We start from the raw sequence: 22,186 nt of genomic DNA, 5'->3' as shown, positions 1-22,186 counted from the left end.
GTAAGACATGTTGTTACATGCCCAGTGGGCCTTTACCAGGTAGAGAAAAAAGACCTGACTATTACTGCTCTAACCCCAACAACCAGCTGGATGTTAAAAGAAGAGATTATGGCTCCCTAACAAAAAATTATTACAACCACAAATTCTCTCTTCTCTGTTCAAAGACCCTTTTAGAAAAGTAAAAGTAGAGAGAGAGAGACTGGCTTAGCAAGTTAGGGATAGAGTAAAAAGAATCATTACACTGAACAGGAACCAAGGTCAGAAGATATCTAAGCCACTTCATTTTTAGAAAATAGTAAAGGAGCAAGCCCAAAATTCATTAATCTAATCTAAATATTAAAACAACATCTTTGAAAGAGAATTACACTTTTAGAGGACGTGTCCACTGATAGGTTCCCATGTTACAGTGGGTGGTCCCACACCCTACACATACTGGCTGCACTGACTGAACTTAGTGGGCTGTTAAAAAAAAAAAAGCAAAGAAATTGTGAGGGTGAACTATTGGGAGGGATGTAGGAGGAGTTAAGAGGGGAGCAAATGGGAGGCATATATGATCATATTTCATTGCAGACATGTATAAAATTCCCAAGGAAAAACTTAAAAGAAAAAATCCTTATAAGTACCATTGAGACGACCACGAGATATGCTTGTGACATCAGAACACACAAGCATGCTGAAGAAATGTGCAAAGCATGGTCAAGGACATTCTGACCTCACTATATAGTCCATATGTTCCAATGTTCCTTCAAAATACTTTTTATTAGCCTCTTTCTCTTCTATTCCCACCAGTATCACCTTATATTCCAATATATTCCCAATATCAACTCCTGAAGTTTCTTTCCTACTTTCTGTGTTCCCCAAGTATTTCAATCCACAAACAGCACATTGTGGAAAGGTCTGTGGAACACTATCACATCACCCATATTTAACTATTTTGAAAAGAAAATTTAAAAAGATAAGAATTCCAAGGCCAAGGCAAAAAAAAAAAAAGAATATGCAGGCTATGGTATGGGAGAATTGTCTGTATTCTGTCAATCATGTATTTTAATAAAATGTTGATTGGCCAGGCAGGAAGTATAGGTGGGTCAAGCAGACAGGAAGTAGAGGTGGGACGATGAGAACAGGAGAATGCTGGGAAGTAGGAAGCCCATTTTTCTCAGTCCAGCCCAGACCACCAAGAAGCAGGATGTGATCTGCCCCACTGTGGCTCAGTATCTTTTTCAGTGGGTTAATATAAGCTACAAGAGCTAATAAGAAGACTTGAGCTAATGGGCCAATCAGTTTATAGTCTTATGGAGACCTCTCTGTGATTTTCTTTGGGGCTTGCCGGCTGTGGGGTACTGGGCGGGACAGAAACCCCAATGAGGAGGCCCCTCATGTTACAAGTCTAGAAGACAAGCTAACCTGTGCCTCTGGTGTAAACTCCCAGTCTTTGAACTCTGCAGTGTGTTAAGAACTGGGGTGGTGGTGGTGATGTATGTTTCTCTACTCTTCCTCTGTAGGACAATTTTTAAGAGTCTAAACTCTTATACTGCCCTCCTGCCTTCCCAGTGTCACTCCTTCCTGTTCTTGGGGAATATTTACCAAATGAACATCCTGTGTGCAATCATTTGAGCTAGGCTTTTGGCAAGGGCTGTGGGAAATGGGAGATTCCCAGACAAGAACAGCTGGTAACAAAAATACCCTTAGAAAACCACAGTTCTTGGAGTGAAATTCTAGAACTATAGATGGATATCAAAAGGTGAGAATGTCATGCTGCGTGTTCGACATTATAAGTTTCCATCAGAAGCAGATGAACACAAGCAGAAATGGGAGAGTGAAATAGCTTAGTAGCAAGGGGTGACACTCAAATGAGAAGTTTAAGACCCTGGTGCTGGCTGGCTTTAACTAAGTTACAAAAGCCATGACAAAAAAAGGAAGGAAGGGAGGATGAAAGGAAGAAAGGACAAACCAAGGGCTCAAATCATCCAATTCTCAAATGCAGACATTTAATCTTTAAAAGTTTGAAGATTTCCAGGTCAGTATCCTTTAAAAAAAAAAATCCTGTTTCCCGCAGCTGCAAATGTAGACTGTATACCTTAAGATTAAGCTTGGCTAAGGCTCTCGACTAAAAAGACAACTCACAGGAAATCCCCACAGTCATCTAGGACAAAGAAACCTAGAGCAGGGGTATTTGTATCGAAGAATCAAGACTGTTAAGCCCCAAGATTCAACCCCACATTCTAGGAGGCTGTTAGAAGGAACTCTTCCCAGCGAAACCCTGTCTTGAAAAACCAAAAAAAAAAAAAAAAAAAAAAAAAAGAAGCAACTCCTCCAACTCCACATTAGAATGAAGCAGCTTCCCCTTACCCCCAGACTCTATCTGTTTAAGTCCTTGATGGTTCTCATCAAGTTCTGCTGCCTCTCCTCACCACTTTGTAATCACTAATCTAAATCAGGTTTATAGCACACAGTCCAAGTAGGAAAATACACTTTCTGTTTTGGAATGCAGTCAGTGGATATGTAAAGAAAAACAACACCTCCCCATCCCTGGTTGCAGCACTTGGGAGAGTGTTCCCCCGACCCTGCCAGGGCAGCAAGTAGAGCTGGCCCTGATGGCATGGGTGTGGCCCTGAGGGTGTGAGTCTGGGAGAGTTGGCCCTACCCCTCACTGGGGCAGTATGGGAGAGGTTGCAATGGTGGAGGGCAGATATGGAGGGACAGGGAGATTAGTGGGATTGGGGTACATGAAGTGAAATTCACAAAGAATCACTAAGAGTTAAAAAGAAAGAAAAACAAAAGCAAGAGTTGCCAACTTACACTGGCAAATCTACCTGTGGATGTAGATTCTTGGGAGTGTTAGATCAGGAAAGAGCTCATGCAGAACCCAAAGGATTCACTGGGCATCTTCTGATGCTTCATTGTCTGGTAATAACAAGACCTAGCAATGATAACAACTAAAGAGAAAGAGCTCAATACCTCTGTGATGAAGGCTGGGTTACCTCACCTGGTAGCCTCCCTAGATCTGCTTAAGTATTGGCAATCTGGAAAAAAGTAAATCTAGAATAGGTGAGGGAAGAGGCTGCACTGATTTTTGGTATTTCATTTAGAGTAAGCTTGAACTATTTCCCTCAGTCTCCATCCCAGTACAGTTCCCAGTTAGCAAAAGGAGGAGCAAGCAGCTTGGCAGGCAGAAAGAAGTAGCAGTCAATGTTCTTTAAAAGTTACCTCAGCAAGGTACAAGGAAAGGTGGATAAAAATATGCCCATGAGTACTGGCTTGTGCTTGCTTCTTGCCTGCTCTACCCTGATTTCAACTTTGTTGCCATTATGGGCATCATGGATACTACTAAATGTATGCATGGCAGTGGTTCCTGAGTCTGTCCTCACAGCTGTACTTCCGAAGCTGGCTGGGTTTGGCTTCTCCAGTTCACAACCCATTCAGATCCTATTATTGTTCCTTTTATTATTTTGTTTCCTCAGCTTCCCCAGAACCGTGTAAAAATTAGTTCTGATAATAAAAATGAGTAGAGCTCCCATTCAATTTTGGTAGCTTGACTCTGAGTAATTCTATCATCTTTCCCAAACCCAAATCTTTTGTAGAGGCCATGTCACCAGACCGACTATGATGGATTGAGTTTAACCAACCACACAAACTGATCTGCATCTCAGAAACTGAATTTAGCAACCTTGTGCCTACCTCACATCGTCTCTGCCTTCTACTATAGTGAGCCAGTTTTAAAAGTCTAGATTACCAGAACTTGCTCCAGCCACAACTTTGTACATATTGTTTTCTGCTATAGAAATAATGGTATTCTGGAGTGGCCACCTCCAGGAATTTGCTAGATGCCTATACATATGCAAACCACAAGAAACATTTTTTCCAACAGGGATGGTGGAGGATAAATGTCACCCTTTCTTCCCTTTGGACAATTCTGAATAGTATTCCATCCCTTCTGCTCCTCAGAGGGTTCTAGCAGTTATCACATCAGAACACTTAATTATATTTGCTCTCTCATTCCACTTAACCCTTTCTAATCACATATTCCTATTCTCTGCAAGAACTCCCCAGAATAAACTACTAGCAAGTCTTTATTTTAGGACCCAGTTTGCAGAGGAAATTTAGATTAAGACATAGTAGACACAGGATTTAAGGGACTGGAGAGATGATTCAACAGGTAAAGGTACTTTCCACATCAGCCTGATGATGTGAGTTCAATTCCCAGAGGTGTGACATAAGGCGGAAGGAGAGAATCAATTCCACAAAGCTGTTTTCTAACCTTTACCAGCTTTTATATCTCTATGTCTGTCTCCCTCCCCTCCTCATACCTGCTGTGTTTATACAGGTCTACAAGTAACATTTATAGTCAGACAGGTTGCTCATGCCTATAAATCCTAGAACTAGGAAGGTTAGACAGAAAACCTACTGTGAGTTCAAGTTCAAAGCAAGCCTGGGCTACCTGTGACCTGTCTCATAACACCAATAAACAATTTAAATTTTGTTCATCTCTTGGATTTTGGTCAAATGAGTGGATCATCTAGCTTTGGATTCCAGGTTACCTTTTCAGACTTTCATTTTAAAAGATTCACTTGTTCAGATGTATGCCAAACTCTATCCTAGATACAGTGTGATCAACTCTTTAGCGCTTGATCTCAAGAGGCTAGCAATTTTCTATAAGAAATAGACACACCTGTAATCCCAGCACTTGGGAGGCAGAGACTGGCGGATCTCTGTGAGTTCGAGACCAGCCTGGTCTACCAAGGGAGTTCCAGGACAGGCTCCAAAGCCACAGAGAAACCCTGTCTCAGAAAAACCAAAAAAAAACCAAAAAAAAAAAAAAAAAAAAAAAAAGACACAGATGTGAGCTCTACTGCATACAGCAATGCTATGTCAGGAGTAGACAAAAGACTATATGGTCCACAAGGGGAATACCTGAATTCTCAATCGGGAGGAGGGTGAGAATGGCAAGGGATGACTTTCCAATTGAGGAAAAATTCAAAGTACACATTTTTTGGCAAACAGGAAGAAGCTGCATTCCAGGAATAGAGAAGAATGTGTGCATACAGCCAGTTGTTGAAAGCACAAGAATGCACAGCTTCAAAAAATGGCTTGTTAAAAAAGAATCCTTAGAATACTCCCAATTCTAGTAGCTGTAATCCACCAATATTATAAATTTGTCACCCAGAGTGCTTCATATAGCTCAACCTATTCTCCTAGTAAGAAATCAAACTTGCTTTACAAACCGAAGAAGTATTTGTGTTTCATCAAATTTCAATTCCCTCCTAATTATTAAAACCTAAGAAACTGTTTGCGTTCAACAGTTCTGACTTAAGAAAATAACATCAGTGGTTAAATAATGTATTATTCTATTGCTATAAAACAAACTACAAGTTACTGGGTTAAAACAACATACATTTATCTTCTCATATGCGCTGTAGACTGTGAGTCTGGCATAATGATCTGGTTCTAGCCAGGACTTCATTAATCATGAAAGAAGAGAGTCAGCTGGGCTTTTATTCTGTCTGAAAGCTCAATGGGGATCATCTGCCTCCCATCTCATTCAAGAATGTTGGCAGAATTAGTTTCTTGTGGTTACATGTCTATGGACCCAGCTTCTTGCTGACTAATGGCTGGGGAATACATTCAATACTTGCCACATGATTCTTTGGTGAGGCTACCTTACTTACCACATAACAGCTTATTTCTTCAAATTCAGCAAGAAGTGTGGAAATGACTGCTATCAAGATGAAGTCCTCTAAGAATGGTATTTCATCATCTATGCCTTTAAAGGTCACACCCACATTTAAGGAAGGATTTAAAAAGTGCCAATATGAAAAAAAATGGGGACAACTAAGTGCTACCTACAGTGTCTACTTGTCCTAGTAAGTTTCTGAGCACCTCAGCAAACACTCTGGCAGCCTGGATGAGCCTCAATTACTTTGCCCTTAATACCTCCATTCTTTTGATCTAAGCTGTTTTTTTTAAACTAATTTTTTAAAGATTTATTATTTTATGTATGAGTGTTTGCCTGCATATATATGCATGGTGCCTGTGGAGGTCAGAAGGGGGTGTTAGGTCCCTTGAACATGGGGGTTGTGGATAGTGATGAGCCTCCATGTGGATGCTGGGAATGAAACCTAAGTCCTCTGCAAGAACAGCAAATGCTCTTAAGCACTGAGCCATCTCTCCAGCCTCTGAATGCTTACTATTTTTACTACTCACAACTACAAACCAACAAAACCTCTACCTAGTTTATTTCTTCTTTAAAAATTTTATTTTGTGTGTATGTGCTTTTGTGTATATGTCTAGGCATGTGTGAGGAGGTCAGAGGACAGTTTGAAGGAGTTAAGTTCTCTCCTTCTACCATGTGGGTCCCAGGGACTGAACTCAGGTCATTGGGCTTGGCAGCAGGTGCTACCCCATAAGCCATCTCTCTCTCGCACTATTTACTTAGTTTTAAATTAATAGGAGTAAAGAATAACACACTAATTACACAGTTTAGCTTAGGGCATTTTCTGAACCTCTCATAGTAAGATATAAATTCAAATGCCAATATATTTAGAAAACAATAAGATCTATGCGTTTCTTGGAATTCTAGTCAAAGATAGTTTTTAAAAAGTCAGCATTGTTGCAGGGCAATGGTAGCGCACGCCTTTAATTCCAGCACTTGGGAGACAGAGGCAGGCAGATCTTTTTGAGTATGAGGACATCCTGGCCTACCGGGCTAGTTCCAGGACAGTTAGGGCTGTTACACAGAGAAACCCGGTCTCAAAAAACAAAACAAAATTAGCATTGTTTTTGATGCAAGATTCAATTCAGGAAGGACACTGACAGTCTAAGCCTAATTTTATACCAAATCATTGGGAAAGGTTTAATTATTATAGTTAAAGAGGAGTATGTTTGATAACATGTCTTTGATAACAAAGACATTTAAGTGTGTAAATGTATTCTGTTTCCAGATACTAATTTTATTTTTTAATTTTTTGAGACATCATGTATCTCTGAGCTTTCCTGGAACTAGCTTTGTAGAATAGGCTGGCCTCAAACTCAGAGATCTGCCTACTTCTGCCTCTCAAGTGCTGGGATTAAAGGCTCGCCATCACCACTGCCCAGCTTCTGGAAGTAGTTTTAGATACGTATATATTTTACCTTCAAACATGAACATGTAAAAACATAGCACACATACATGAACACTAAGCATGAACTATATAAGAATTATATACATGTACATGCAAAGGCCAGAAGACAATTTTGGGTAGTGTTTCTTGAGTACATCTATCTTGTTCTCGAGACAGGGACTTTCAAATAACCTGGAGCTTACATGGCTGGCTACTGGGCCATGGGATCTGCCTGGTTCTCCCTTTCCAGCGCTGGGATTGCAAATGCATACCAACACGCCCAGCTTTTTACCTGGATTCTGGAATCAAACTCAGGACGTAATGCTTGTACAGAAACATTTACCAACTGAACAATCTCCTCGGTCCTTAAATTCTTAATATATCAAAGTCATCTCCTTCATGGAGACCTATTTAGTGAGACTAGAACCATATCATTGTACTAGGAAAACGGCTGAAGCCATGTTTCTGGCCAGCCTTTAGTCACTGAATATTTTAGCAGTTCTATAAACACACTTGGAGACATTCACAAATAGTATTTTTGTTAGTGCAGAGTTAGGATTGGAACCTAGGTCTAAATCCAAAGTTCATGTTTACAAAACTCTGCATCAGACACTGTTTACTTATTACTCAACCTGCATAATTGTCACAGGGTTTTAAAGACTAAGTGAAACAACTTATAGCCAGTGCTGTCATGAAGCTAGGTATACCTGGGCATCCAAAGATTATCTTTCTCCTGTTATAATCTTGAACAACAACAGTGTCACTAAATGTTAACCTGAGATTTGAAAACAGTATATGTTCTTTATTTTATGACTAACACCAAAAGTTCTGGCAACTTGACATTTTTGATTTTTATGTTTCACTTTGAAATACAAATAGTAATATGCAAAAAGTATAGTGAATAGATTGCTCAACAAATCAAGGCAAAACGAGACTCTACAGTATCTATCAGTCTGTGGCTATTTCATTCCTGCACCAATCCTCAGAGCTTTATTATTATATACTGGCAGTGGTGGTACACACCTTTAATCCCAACACTTGAGAGGCAGAGGCAAGATCTCTGAGTTCGAGGCCAGCCTGTCTACAGAGTGAGTTCTAGGACAGCCAAGGCTACACAGGGAAACCTTGTCTCAAAAACAAACAAACAAACAAACAAAATAAACAAAACAAAACCAATTACTCAATCACAAAAAGAAAAAAAGAAAAAGGAAAGAAAAAAGGATTTCTAATTAAGCATTGTATGACTTTAAGTAGATTCAACAGGTTCTGCAGCAAATGAACTGTACATATTTTAGAAATACTTGTTACGGCCACAGTGTTAGGTACACATTTATAATAAAAATGTTGCATAATAAGCTATAATATTCATTACTGTCTTTAAGTATACAAATAAGGGAAAATAAACATTCCATTTTCAATAGAAAACAAATAAATATTGACAACTGCTTACAATTTTATTTTCCTTAATAAATAAAGCAAGACAATTTAGAATGAGAATTTCCAAATTATGGGGCCATTTAGTTATATAACTGAATATAAATGTGAGTAACTGTCATTGCTGTAAATAATTTATTGCTGAATTTTAGAAACATAATTAGTTCTTTGATTTACATTATAAATTAGATCAAAAGGTTAAGTTTGCTCTTAGGAGTCCAACATGTGGCACACACCTGCAGAAGCAGGTAGATCTCTGAGTTCAGTTAGCTTGGGGAACTAGAGAGATGGCTTAGTGGTTAAGAGCACTGACTGCTTGCTCTTCCAAAGGTTCAATTCCCAGGAACCACATGGCAGCTCACAACTGTCTGTAATTCCTGTTCCAGGGAATCTGACACCCTTACATAACTCAGGTAAAACACCAATGCACATAAAATAAAATTATTTTAAAAGAAAAGAAGCTAGCTTGGTCTAATTAAGAGTTCCAGGCCACTGGAACTGTATAGAGAAAGTTTGCTGCTGGATTAAACTTTTTGGGTTCAGATGATGACTTCAATGATATTTTAAGTTAAAATAATATTCTTCCATATCAGTGAGCTATCAAGTGAACAGATGATCAATTTGACATGTTTCTTAAACTGATAAGCTAGATGATAATCTCACTCTTTAGATTACATATTAAGCTACTTTTCTAAATAATACTTCCTTTTTATCTTTGACACTAGGCTTAAGTGTTTTCATTTTGTTTACAAGTTCCAAGGCCTTCCTAGGGCATGCTAAGCAAGCAAACATTTATCACTGAGCCACACATCCTAAAGTCACTGTTCAGCTCCCCTTTCATAAGAAAACATTACGCAGAGGCTAGAGAGAGATGACTCAGTTTTTCTTCCCAGCACCCATTCAGCATCTCACAATCTCTTCTAACTCCTGTTCCAGAAGATTCTATCCTCTCTTCTGGCCTCTGTGGGCATAGCATGTACACAGTGCAAATACACATAAAGGCAAAATGCCAATACCAATGAAAAATTTAGAAATCCAAAGAAAACAGAATAATTTAGAGACTGGAACAATGGTTCAGTGGTTAAGAGTATCTGCTGCAACCCAACACCCTCTTCTGATCTCTGTGATCACCAGGCATATACAGTATAAATGTGTAGGTACTTACTTACACATACATAAAAAATAATAAAACAAATTAAGAAGAATAATTCATAGTACACAGTGAAGAGTCTACCAAGAACAAAGTACTATTCTAGGGTCTTGGGGGTGATTTGAATACTATCAAGACTTTGAGGGCTGGAGAGATGGCTCAGAGGTTAAGAGCATTGCCTCTCTTCTTAGAGGTCCTGAGTTCAAGTCCCAGCAACCACATGGTGGCTCACAACCATCTGTAATAGGGTCTGGTGCCCTCTTCTGGCCTGCAGGCATACACATAGACAGAATATTGTATACATAATAAATAAATAAATATTAAAAAAAAAGACTTTGATTCTCTCTTTAGGAAACATAAACTATATGACAAGAGGAAATGAGACAGTACACAGGTATTACCAGAGCCAAGTTAGAAGATGAAAATACCTAACAAAAACAAATGCTCGAAAATTCTTAGAAAAAATACTTTATTTTTTTGGTTTTTCTTTTTTCTTTTCTTTTCTTTTCTTTTTTTTTTTTTGGTTTTTCGAGACAGGGTTTCTCTGTGGTTTTGGAGCCTGTCCTGGAACTAGCTCTGTAGACCAGGCTGGTCTCGAATTCACAGAGATCCGCCTGCCTCTGCCTCCCGAGTGCTGGGATTAAAGGCGTGAGCCACCACCGCCCGGCTTTTTTTGGTTTTTCGAGACAGGGTTTCTCTGTGGTTTTGGAACCTGTCCTGGAACTAGCTCTTGTAGACCAGGCTAGTCTCGAACTCACAGAGATCTGCCTGCCTCTGCCTCCCAAGTGCTGGGATTAAAGGCATGCACAACCACCGCCCTGCTGAGAAAATACTTTTTAACTTGGAATGGCTAATATAAAACAGACACAAAGCATTTGAGTTTGTTCTTAAAGGATAAGGCAGTATTTGGAGATTTAATAATAAGAGACAAAAGTACCCTAGGCAAAGGTGACACCAGAGGAATAGAGGGAAATCTATAGTCTATACAAACAAATTAAGGTTTAAAGTAAGATATGTAAGCAAATGTTCTATTTCAGAACTCTACCCAAACTTTCAGTAAAACTGTTTATAAATGCTAGTGCTCCTTGATTAGATATGTATCATCTCAGTCACTTGAACTCATGAAACTAAAAGTAATTCTTTATGCCTCATGCTTGACTGACTGCTCTGATCTGCTGAAAGTGGTCTTCAGCTTAGTTCATCATTCTTTTAGAATTACAGCCAGACTCTCATCTACTGAAGAGGGTACAATTACGAACAAGTAAAATGAACTGTCGGCGTCACTGACCTCTGACAAAAGGAAAAGTGCCAGTATGCAGGACAATGGAAAGAATGGAAAGAGAAAAAAATGGGTGAGGACAGTGAGTCTGCCTTTTTCGATGATTCCAGGCACACACTCTTGGAAGCTGGTCAAGTTAAGGGTTAAAAAATTAGGTCACTGTTTTTGGGAGGCTTGTTAAGATTTTTAATTCAATAAAATAAGATCACATTCATAATGACTAAAAATATGGCAAATATAGTATACAGTCCATTTTAAAATACAAATTATACATAAATTTCATCTTCCAAAGGTTGAAAATTTATTTTTGGTCCAGATAAGACAGCAGTATGTCTGGGATTGTAAGACATTATGCTTCTAAAAAGCAGATTTTTCTTCACAAAGGAAAAAAGTCAATAGTAGTACACTTTTACTTCTGTTCACTGTCCAGTGCATGCCATGGGTGCTGTAAAACACTTACCCTTCTTTCTGGTTTCTTCCAATTCAATAATCTATTTGGAAATCTTAATTTTATATGTTAATTTTGTTTTTAGTATAAGCACTGACACCAATCAGGCTTTTTTTTGAGTAGCAATCACAGAATAATTCCAGGTACTTTAAGAAGAAGAAAGACTTATCTGAGGCTTGTGTTAGTCTCTAGCATTGCTGAGAAGGCTAGTGACTGGGCTCAGCCAACAGGCAAGAACAGAAAAGGCTGCAGAGCGAGCATTCTGGAGTTATCCTAGAACCTAGACAATGACAGCTCAGCTCCTGCCTGTGGCAGGACAGCGGTGACTGTGCTAGTGTGACCCTTTCTCTTTTTTTGTAGACATTATTGCTCGACCCTGCATCCAGAAAGCATTCTCAACAGGCTCTGCTTTCTGTGCCACTAGCTCCTAACCTGAAAGAAATTCTTATGCTGAAACCCAAGCAGAGAGAAAAGGTTCAGGAAGCCTTTTCTGGGTTTTCTTCTGGAAGGTGGCCTCCCCTCCATTAACACCTACACAGTGCTGGATGGTGGTGGTGCACACCTTTGATCCCGGCACTAGGGAGGTAGAGACAAGTGGCTCTCTGAGTTCAAGGCCAATCTGGTCTACGGAGTGAGTTCCACAAAAGCCAGGGCTACACAGAGAAATTTATTTCAAAAACAAACAAACAAACAAACAAACACCCCAAAAAACAAAAGAAAACAAAACAACAACAAAACCAACCAAAAAACACATAAAACTGGGAAAGCTCTAGTGCTAGGAAGCCAAAAACCTCCAGTGACCCATACAGGAAAACAGCCTGTTTAGAAAAGAATGGCTGAAACACAAGAGAAGCCTCTGTCTTCTGACTAAGTGCTCTGGACTCCAGAATCTGGAGTCGGTTGAGCAGGAACCTACTGAAGTCCCTGCCCCCAACAACCATTAAACTTTTCGTCTGGGCCAACAACCCAAGTAGTTTCCTGGTTTCAGTAAGCAACTAGACTTGTAACAGATATGGCTTCAAGCTAATGCTTCAGTAATTACCTTAGTCTGCCTCCTTGGGCCACTACTTGAGCCCTGTCAAACTGGTTCTTTTTTTTTTTTTTTATTTTCAAGATAGGGTTTCTCTGTAGCTTTTTGGTTCCTGTCCTGGAACTAGCTCTTGTAGACCAGGCTGGCCTCGAACTCACAGAGATCCGCCTGCCTCTGCCTCCCGAGTGCTGGGATTAAAGGCATGCACCACCACCGCCCAGCTCAAACTGGTTCTTACATTGTCCCCTTTCCTTCTCCCATGGTGCCCAAATTCCTGGGCTTAAGAGTCAGAAGAACTAGTATGAGTTATGTATTTACAACTTTATCACTCACAGGCTAGTTACTAGTTTCTGAACTCATCAAACTTGAAGGCTATCAGGATGACCAAAATAGACAAACCAAAATTACAAGCACAATCTCATTTGTTACCAATTTTCACAAATGAAGCCAAGAATACGGTTCAGTTGGTAGAGCTGTTGCCTGACATGCACACAGCCGTAGGGTCTATTCCCAGCATCACAAAAATAGCAGGTGTGCTGGTACATGCTATAATCTAAGCACTTAGGAGGTGGGAGTTGAAGAATCAGAAGGTTCAAAGCCATTGGGGGCTAGAGAGATGGCTCAGAGGGTAAGAGCACTGGCTGCTCTTACAGAGGACCTGAGTTCAATTCCCACCAACCACATGGTGGCTCACAACTATCCATAATGAGATCTGGTGTCCTCTTCTGGTCTACAGGGATACATGCAAGCAGAAACATTGTATACATAATAAATAGATAAATCTTAAAAAAAAGTTCAAAGCTATCCTTAGTTACTTAGTGAATATAAAAAGAGCCAAGACTAAATAAGGCCCTGCCTTAAAGCAAATAGGCAAAATACAAACAATGGGGAAAAAACTTCATATTCCTATAACAGCAAATAAAAAATCGTCATAAATGATGAATTCTTAATCCTCCTCCCCTTAGGGCTGTGGCCTCTTCAAGGAACTTCTGGCTCTAAAGGGCATTAATGTCATATCTTTATTTTAAAAACTAATTTTGGGGCTGACAAGATACATTGAGCATTCTTATTTGAATCACACAACAAAAAATACAGAGCAGGGGCTAGAGATATAGCTTAAGAGCACTGGTTGTTCTTCCAGAGGAGCTATGTTCAATTCCCAGCTCACAATCATCTGTTACTTCAGCCTGGGGGATCCAGTACCCTCTTCAAGCCTCCTCAAACACCAAGCATGCACACAGTACATATACATTGGCAAAACACTCATACACATAAACTAAAATAATAAATACGGACTACTCAATTCTCTCTAAAATGGTATATATCATTAGAACCATGAGACATGTAGGGAAAGATTTAGATTATCACATACAACAGATGCCTGAGCACAGGTATCACTGGTATGTAAAACTCCTGTTGGGAAAAGCTAACAGGCAAGTGACAAATAGACTGATCTTAACAGTTTGATAAGTACAATGGTAAGTGGTAGAAACAAACTTAAAACTGTAATAAAATTATAAGACAATCTTAAAGCCAATAATTGTCTAAAAAGAATCTACAAAACATACTGAGTATTGGACTTAAATAATAAAATTATTTTTAGAAAAGACTGAGTATCTAGGAATGAAGCTCAGTAGTAAAGTGTTAGCCTTAGCGGAGGGCAGAAAGAGAGAAGAAAAAGATGACTGTGGCAATGAAGATGCAACTGTCACAAAGATTAGTAGCTGACATTTATTGAATGCTTATTACATATCAAATACTGTTCATATCAATTAACATATATGGTTTCCTTAATCTTCAGAATCATACTTTATAGGGTTACTATTCTTTTTGCAAATCAGCAAGAGAATTAAGAGCTATATGACTCATTTGTGGTGAAGCATGTTAAGACACTGTAGAGGAGAATTCAAAGCTAGTCCATTTGGCTCCAAACTTGAGCTTTCAGCTTTATCATATGAATTCCTCGGTCCTCCTCATGGAAATGAGGTAAGGCATAAAAGACCTGGTAAGAATTCATCCTAGGTATGAGGAAAAGGCATGGACCACATAAAGAACAAGAAGTTAAAGTGAAAACCGCGCCTGCAAATGTTGAATGGGAAGAGACAAGAGCTCTACTTGTTTAGCCAGATTTGAGACAAAGGAGGGACAATTCAGATCTTTAAGTGCACTGTATAAAATGCAATTTCTATGTAAGTGACAGAAAAAATTTAACTCACCAAAGAAAATAAAAGCGTTCTAGGACAGGTAATCAAGTACCACCAAAGACCTAAGAAGTAGTTTGCAATTTCACTTTTCATTAAAAACTAAAATATTACTACCTTAAGGTATGCACTCTCACTTTTAAAAACAGGTAAATATATAAGACACACAGTTTGAGAAAAGAAAGACTTGTCATACCTTTTTGATGCTGTGGCAAACTTCACAATTTCTGTAGAAGCATTTTCTCACAAATTTGGCTTTATAGAATAAAGGAATGGTAGGTCAAGCTGCTAGGTCATTTCTGATACTGTCCCTATAAACTGGCATCTCTAAATAGTCAGCTATTAATAAAATGATTATTATTTTAAACTAATAAAAGCAGTTTAATGACATTCTTGCTGTGACAAAAACAATAGTCTGTTACTGAAAGACAATAATAAAAATTTTAAAAGACTATGTAAAAGAAATTGTAATCTTTGTTCTCTTATCAATGCCCAATTTCTCATCTTATTACTAACGTCATCATCTACTAGGGTTTAAAAAAATATTTCTCAAAGTCCTATTAATTAGTTGATCTGGCCATGTATTTTTCAACATAGAAAACCATGCTAAGTTTTCCTTACTGCACTAGCAAAATTAAACTTCTCAAGTAATACTGGGTCATATAAATTGTTTCATTTTAATATTTATTTATTTATTTACTATGTATACAGCTAGCCAGAAGAGGGTACCAGATCTCATTACAGATGGTTGTGAGCCACCATGTGGTTGCTGGGAATCGAACTCAGGACCTTTGGAAGAGCAGGCAATGCTCTTAACCACTGAGCCATCTCTCCAGCCCCTGTTTCATTTTAATTTACGGCCACAGAAAGCTAAGTATTTACTCCCTCTGTGTAGGGAATGTCTCTTTCTAGCTCTGAAATGTTAGGACTTTAACATTTACCAAAAGATATACTTCTCTAACACAATATTCATTTGCTTAGAACACAGAAAAAAATATGCTATCCAGATAGACAAACTGTTTTGTTTAAAACAAATGAAAAAGGCATCTGGGTCCGACACTAACTGCTTTACAGGCTAATGCCTGATGTACAAGTCGAACCTGAAAGTAAGATACAAACTATTTTAAAATGTAAGCCAGAGACTTAATTAAAATAAATTTAAATGTGTCCGACCTCTTATTTTTATAATGAATTTATTCTAAGCAAGTAAGAATCAATGAGGTGTTAAATATAAATATAGGAATCTAAACTTGAGATCTGGAGAAATGAGGAGGTTCAAAGTTAGAGCAGAGACAGCATAGGTAGCTAATCACACAGTCCCATACCCATTATCTTATATTAGGCAAGAACATGGCTGCAGTCTCACCAATGTTCTTTATCATTAGTACTGAATACTTGATCTTAATCAAGTATTAGTAAATGAAAAGCTACATTAATACTGACCCTGAAGTTGTCTAATCATTCCTAATTACAGACTGAGAAAGAAATTAACCCTGTATATTCTAGACACTGATATAGAATTAAAGTAGTTGTGGTTTTAATTTGATAGACAAATATATAATTTTAGAAATAAAAATTTAAAGCCAGAATTTCATACCTTGTGCAAGCATGTTAAATTCCAAGAACAATGCTATGTGGTAAAGTTCCATGGCTTCTTCTGCCCTGGTCATGTTTGGCTTTCCTGCAACGAGAGCCTGAACTTCACTGAGACTCCCCACAGAAGGGCTACAGTGCAAAACAGAGAGGTCCACCACGTCGGTATACATACAGTGTAATATCACTTTTGCATATTTTTTTGGTATGATGGACTCATCTAATATAATTCTTGTGGGAGTTCTCAAAGTTCGGTCTGTGATTTCTTCACCAGTCCGTATCCTCCTTTGTAATAAATTTCGGAAAAATGGGGATCGTGCAGAAATAACAGCCTTGTGGGCTTTGAGCTCTTCATCTAAACAGTTCTGGTTTCCACCAAAAGCTTCGACTAGTTCAGAATCTGAAGAAAAACTAAGGACGACATCATAATAACACATGTAATCAAAGAGTCCACGCATATCTACATCAAGGGAATTTGGTGTTCCAAATTCTTCACTAAGCTGAACAAGGATATCGACATTCTGAAACCTTGAGTCCTCCATTCCAAATTCTCCCGTATAAAGGTAGTGTAACAAGGCAGAAAACATAGGCATATCAATACCAGCTGTACTGATGTCCATGATTATCTCTGCCCCATATTCAGGCGAAGAAGAAAGCAGTGTTTTAAAAAATGGACACCTTGCTGCCAAAATAGCACGATGAACAGGAAAACAAGTTTCTTGAAATATTAAGTCCACATCAGTACAGTACTTATACTCATAAAGGTCAGCCATATCCTTCTGCAGTGTCCGGGCTTCTGGTCTGGCCAAACTGGCTTGTAGAGAAAGCTCCTTTAAGGCTGAAGTTCCCTCATATTCTTCTACTAGTGCATTGACATCCCTCACATCCCACCCAGAGAGGAGTTCTCGCATCTGTTTGGCGTGATCGGCCGACCTATTTGATTTTCGGCGTTTAATAAATTTCTTTTTGAGGGTAGCAAGGCCAGAGGTTCTCTTTTTTTTGTCTTGTGGTTTCTCGTGGCCATGGTCAAGGCTATACAACTTTGATTCACAACCATAGCCTTGCTGAGAATAGGATGATGTTCCTAAGAAGAAAATTAAGTAAATCATAATTTCTTAACATTCATTTTTAACATTAACATATTTCATGCCTAAAACTTTTACAAATACATTATGATACAACTCAAATAAAACTGAACATTGTTTCTTATGAATGCAAATAACTCAGTTTCATATTAAGAAAGAGGGTCAGGCACCATGTGGTGTATACTTGTAATCCCAACACTTCAGAGGCTGAGGCTGGAGGTCAAGACTATTATAACAGCTTAGACTGCAGAGCTCAAATAAGGGTGTGTGTGTGCAGGTGTGCAGGTATACATGGCTGGGGAGGGGAGAAGGGAAAATGGTTTACTGGACCATGAAGACCTAAGTTCAGATACCCATCAGACACGCAAAAGCTGGACACAATGATACACAATGTTGGGAAGTTGGAGACAAGCAGATCCTAGGGGACCACAGGCCAACCAGTGTAGCTAAAACATGAGCTTCCAGGTTCAATGACAGACCTATCTGTAGGTAGAGGGCTAGAGATATGGCTCAGTGGTTAAAGAATTGCTGTTCTTACAGAGGTCCTGGGCTGGGTTCACAACCCCCAAAACAGCTCATGACCACCTGCAATTCCGGTTCCACAGGATTCAACATCCTTCTGGGGATTCTGTAGGCACTTGTCACACAAACATATATTCAGGGAGAAACACATACACACAAAATAAAATAAAAAATCTTAAAAGTCAAAAAAGGTGGAGTGTGATTGAGAAAACACCTAATGTTAATGTCTGCTCTCCCCGTGTACACACAGGCAAGTAAACTTCCATACGCATGTGCACACCACACACACACACACATGTACATACACACAAAATAAAATAAGAAATAAGTCTATTTTAAGAGGGCCAGAAAGATGGCTCAGTCACGTGTCATCACTAAACCTGATGTTCTGAGTTTGATTCCTGGTACCCGCATGGGGATTAGGAAAGAACTGACTCTCACAAATAATCCTCTGACTTTGTGCCATAAATACCCCTACCAAATTAAAGTGTTCTGTAACAATTTTTAATAAAAAGGAAGGAGGAACGAAGGAAAGAAAGAAACAACAAATGAAAACAAAATTTTGCCTGAATTTAAAAAAAAATGTCTTTGGTTTTCTGGCAATCAAGGACTAAGGCTTAACTAATGGATTTTTTGGAAATGAGAAGCAGTTTACAAATTAAGAATATTGGCTATAATTATAAAATGTTTTTCTCTAAGGCTGCATTTATAACAAGCCCGATTAACATTGGGGTGAGGGCAGGGAACCTAGATACTGTAGAATTATACCTATAATAATTTTTCTACCTCTCAGCACTCTTTTTTATCTACAAAAATAACTGTTAACACAATTCTATTTACAGTCACAACAGAAAATAAAATTTAAAATTGCAAAGTTACCTATGAAAGTCTGCTGGGCCTGTGAATTTCCCCCTACCCGTGGGGAGCATGAATGAGGATAGTTAGATGCATTAGCACCCATTTTCTTCAGTCACTCCGGCATTCCATCTGCTGGTTCTTCAGAGTGTAACCCCAGAGGGCTTTATGAACCTTCAACCCTGGATCCAGCAGCCTCTTTTCATCCATTTCTTGATGGAAACAAAGATAAATTATTTATTGTTTTAAATATATCTTAAACCAACAATTAAAAAAAAAAGCAACCTTGGGCTAGAGAGATGGCTCAGCAGTTAGGAGCACTGCCTGCTCTTCCAGAGATCCAGGGTTCAATTCCTAGCACCCACATGGCAGTTTACAATTGTAACTCCAGGGTCCAACACCCTTTCACAGACATACACACAGGTAAAACACTGCACATAAAAATAAATTATTATTTACGTGAGACAAGTTACTCTCAACTTTGATGAACCTTAGCTTCTGCACCTATAAAATAACAAGGCTGATTTATAAACAAGTATCTTTTAGCAGGTGTTGCTCCTTCCTCAACATTCAAACAATTCAAAGAGAACATAATAACATACAGTATCCAGATTCTCTGTTTTCCATTACATGGCTTTATTTTAAACTCTATTTCTTTTATTTTTATTTTTAATTTTTAGCTTTTTGAGACAGGGTTTCTCTATGTATCTTTGTCCTGGAACTAACTCTGTAGACAGGCTGTCCTTGAACTCACAGATATCTGTCTGCCTTTGCCTCCAAGTGTTGGGATTAAAGGTGTGTGCCACCACATTCAACTACCCTCTCTCTCTTTTTAAAAGGACTTTATCCGTGTTTTTTTTCTTTCCCAAGCCTACACATATTTTTAAACACACTGTAAATTGTTTAGAGGTTTTTTGGTCTGAAACTATTTTTAATGTATCTCTCTTTTTCTGATCGCATGAGTCTTTAATTTGCTAACCGATATAGCTAGGATTAAAGCCTTGGCTTTGATGGCTGGATCCAGTCTATTCCTTAGCTTTCTGAGATTCCAGCCTCAGGGCAGAGGTACTGGCCAGAGCCAGTTTATTGCCACACTCTAAGTTTCAAGGTCCCTACCTCCACCAAGAAGAGTGCTGTAGGCTATTCATAAACACCATTTAAGCTGAGTCAGGAAGCCTCTCTAAAATGAGACACATTTGCCTCTAGCAAACAGATCCCACCTGAGAAAACGATACCAGCAATAAGCCATGCATACCTCTATTCTTTTCTGTCTAGAATTACTACCCAAGCTCTCTCAGGCTTTATATGGATGCAGCTGTCCACACGTTGGGCACCTTCTGTTGACTGAGTTTTCGGTCCTGCCCAGTTCCCGCAGTCATTATGTCCCAAAGAAATAACACAGAGGTCTACATCAATTATAAAACTGATTGGCCCAGTATCTCAGGCTCTTATTAACTAATTCTATTATTATTATTATTAATTATTTATGTAGACAGTGTTCTGTCTGCATATATACCTACAGACCAGAAGAGGGCGCCAGATCTAATTACAGATGGCTGTGAGCCACCATGTGGGTGCTGGGAATTGAACTCAGGACCTCTGGAAGAACAGCCAGTGCTCTCAACCACTGAGCCATCTCTCCAGCCCCTTAACTAATTCTTTTTTTTAAAAGATTTATTTATTTATTATGTATACCTACATGCCAGAAAAGGGCACAGATCTCATTACAGATGGTTGTGAGCCATCATGTGGTTGCTGGAAATTGAACTCACGACCTCTGGAAGAGCAGTCAGTGCTCTCAACCACTGAGCCATCTCTTCAGCCCTTAACTAATTCTTATAACTTATATTAGCCCATAATTTTTGTCTATGTTGGCCACGTGGTTTGGCACCTTTTTCAGCGAGGCAGTCACATCTTGCTTCCTCTGTAGCTGGGTCATGACTAGGTATTCATTTCTTGAAACTCAAAGTCTTTTTTGACCTAACTGCATTTTAGTACATCACTCTGTGAAGCACAGGTTGTTACGAGATTGTATGTGCCTGCACAATTCTCGTATTATTTTCATGTTCAATATCAATAAAGTTATGTTGGCTATTACAGTATTTTATCAGATAATGTTTTCAGAGATGACATTTGGAAACCTAGATTCTCTTGATCAGTTGTCTCACTGCTGCCTTTTCCCAACAGAATATGCCTTTGGGTGTACTACATATGTCCATATGCCAGGAAATAACACCCAGCATTCTGCACCTCACTACCCATCTTCAGTTTCTTGTGGTTTATTTTTTTCCTACTGCCCTCTTCATATGGGAGACTTGTTGGGATAGCTGTTTGATTACCAACATGTCTCCCCAAAGAGCACTTACTAGTCTTACCATATTCCCTTTGCCTGGGACACTTTCCTACACAGTTTTCATATGGTTTGTACTCTTATTCAAGTTTTTGCTAAAATACCACTTTTCTCAGAAAGCTAATTTATTAGTGCCTATAAAATAATACTCTATCCTATTGTACCCTATCCCTTCTTTTCAATTATTTTTCTTCATTCTTCAATTGAAATATTATCATACACTTCCTTTCTAATTGTCCCATGCACTATAATATAAATTCCACGAGGGTCATTACTTCATTTAGTCTTTTTCTTTTCTTTCTTTCTTTTTGATTTTTCAAGACAGGGTTTCTCTGTAGTCCTGGCTGTCCTGGAACTTGCTTTGTAGACCAGGCTGGCTTCAAACTCAGAGATTTGCCTTCCTCTGCCTCCCAAGTGCTGGGACTAAAGATGTGCACCATGACTGACTGGCTATTCCTTCATTTAAGTCAACATTAAATCCCTCTCATGTAGGAAAGTAGCTGAAACTTATGAGGCATTAAGTTGAAAAACAACTGAATGAAATAAGTTTTTAAAAGACATACTGGCAGGTAATCACAATGACTTAGTTTTTGCAGTCCCAAAATTGTTTTTTGGGGACCATATTCCTTGTCCATAGTCTTTTTTTAAAAAAATATTTATTTATTTATTTATTATGTATACAATATTCTGTCTGTGTGTATGCCTGCAGGCCAGAAGAGGGCACCAGACCCCATTACGGATGGTTGTGAGCCACCATGTGGTTGCTGAGAATTGAACTCAGGACCTTTGGAAGAGTAGGCAATGCTCTTAAACTCTGAGCCATCTCTCCAGCCCCCCCCCCCCCCCCCCGTCTATAGTCTTAAGCCTTTTAGAAAAACATTTTCAGGAAAAGAAAGGATTCATCGTCCAGTGCACAAACAGCATCAAATGTGACTGCTAGATGTTTCAAATATATAAGTGAGCTTTAGTTTTAAAAGTACAGCTTCCTCAAGTATTAAACCTAGAATTATTATTTGATCCATCAATCCTACTTGTGAGAATCTATTCCAAAAAAAGGTGACAGCAGGGACTCAACGGCTATCTATGCTCCTGTGTGCATAGCAACACTCTTCACAACAGCCACGGGGAAAAGCAACTCAAGG

The 22,186-nt window shown here is 38.8% G+C and overlaps 1 protein-coding gene across 3 annotated transcripts in view; it reads right to left on the bottom strand.

Moving 5' to 3' along the window:
- The window catches only part of Btbd7 (BTB domain containing 7), an 85,732-nt gene that overhangs the window by 37,181 nt on the left and 26,365 nt on the right, over positions 1-22,186 (bottom strand). For all 3 annotated transcript variants that reach the window (XM_075948760.1, XM_075948762.1, XM_075948761.1), the window contains exons 2-3: positions 18,719-18,906; positions 16,237-17,316 (exon numbers count right to left, since the gene is read on the bottom strand). In XM_075948760.1, coding sequence (XP_075804875.1) covers positions 16,237-17,316; positions 18,719-18,800 — 1,162 coding nt within the window. In that variant the 5' untranslated portion in view covers positions 18,801-18,906. The remainder of the gene's footprint in view (positions 1-16,236; positions 17,317-18,718; positions 18,907-22,186) is intronic.

This window comes from Microtus pennsylvanicus, chromosome 14 (genome assembly GCF_037038515.1).
Source record: "Microtus pennsylvanicus isolate mMicPen1 chromosome 14, mMicPen1.hap1, whole genome shotgun sequence".
In the NCBI taxonomy this organism is placed as follows: domain Eukaryota; kingdom Metazoa; phylum Chordata; class Mammalia; order Rodentia; family Cricetidae; genus Microtus; species Microtus pennsylvanicus.
This window is presented reverse-complemented; position numbering and strand designations above follow the sequence as displayed.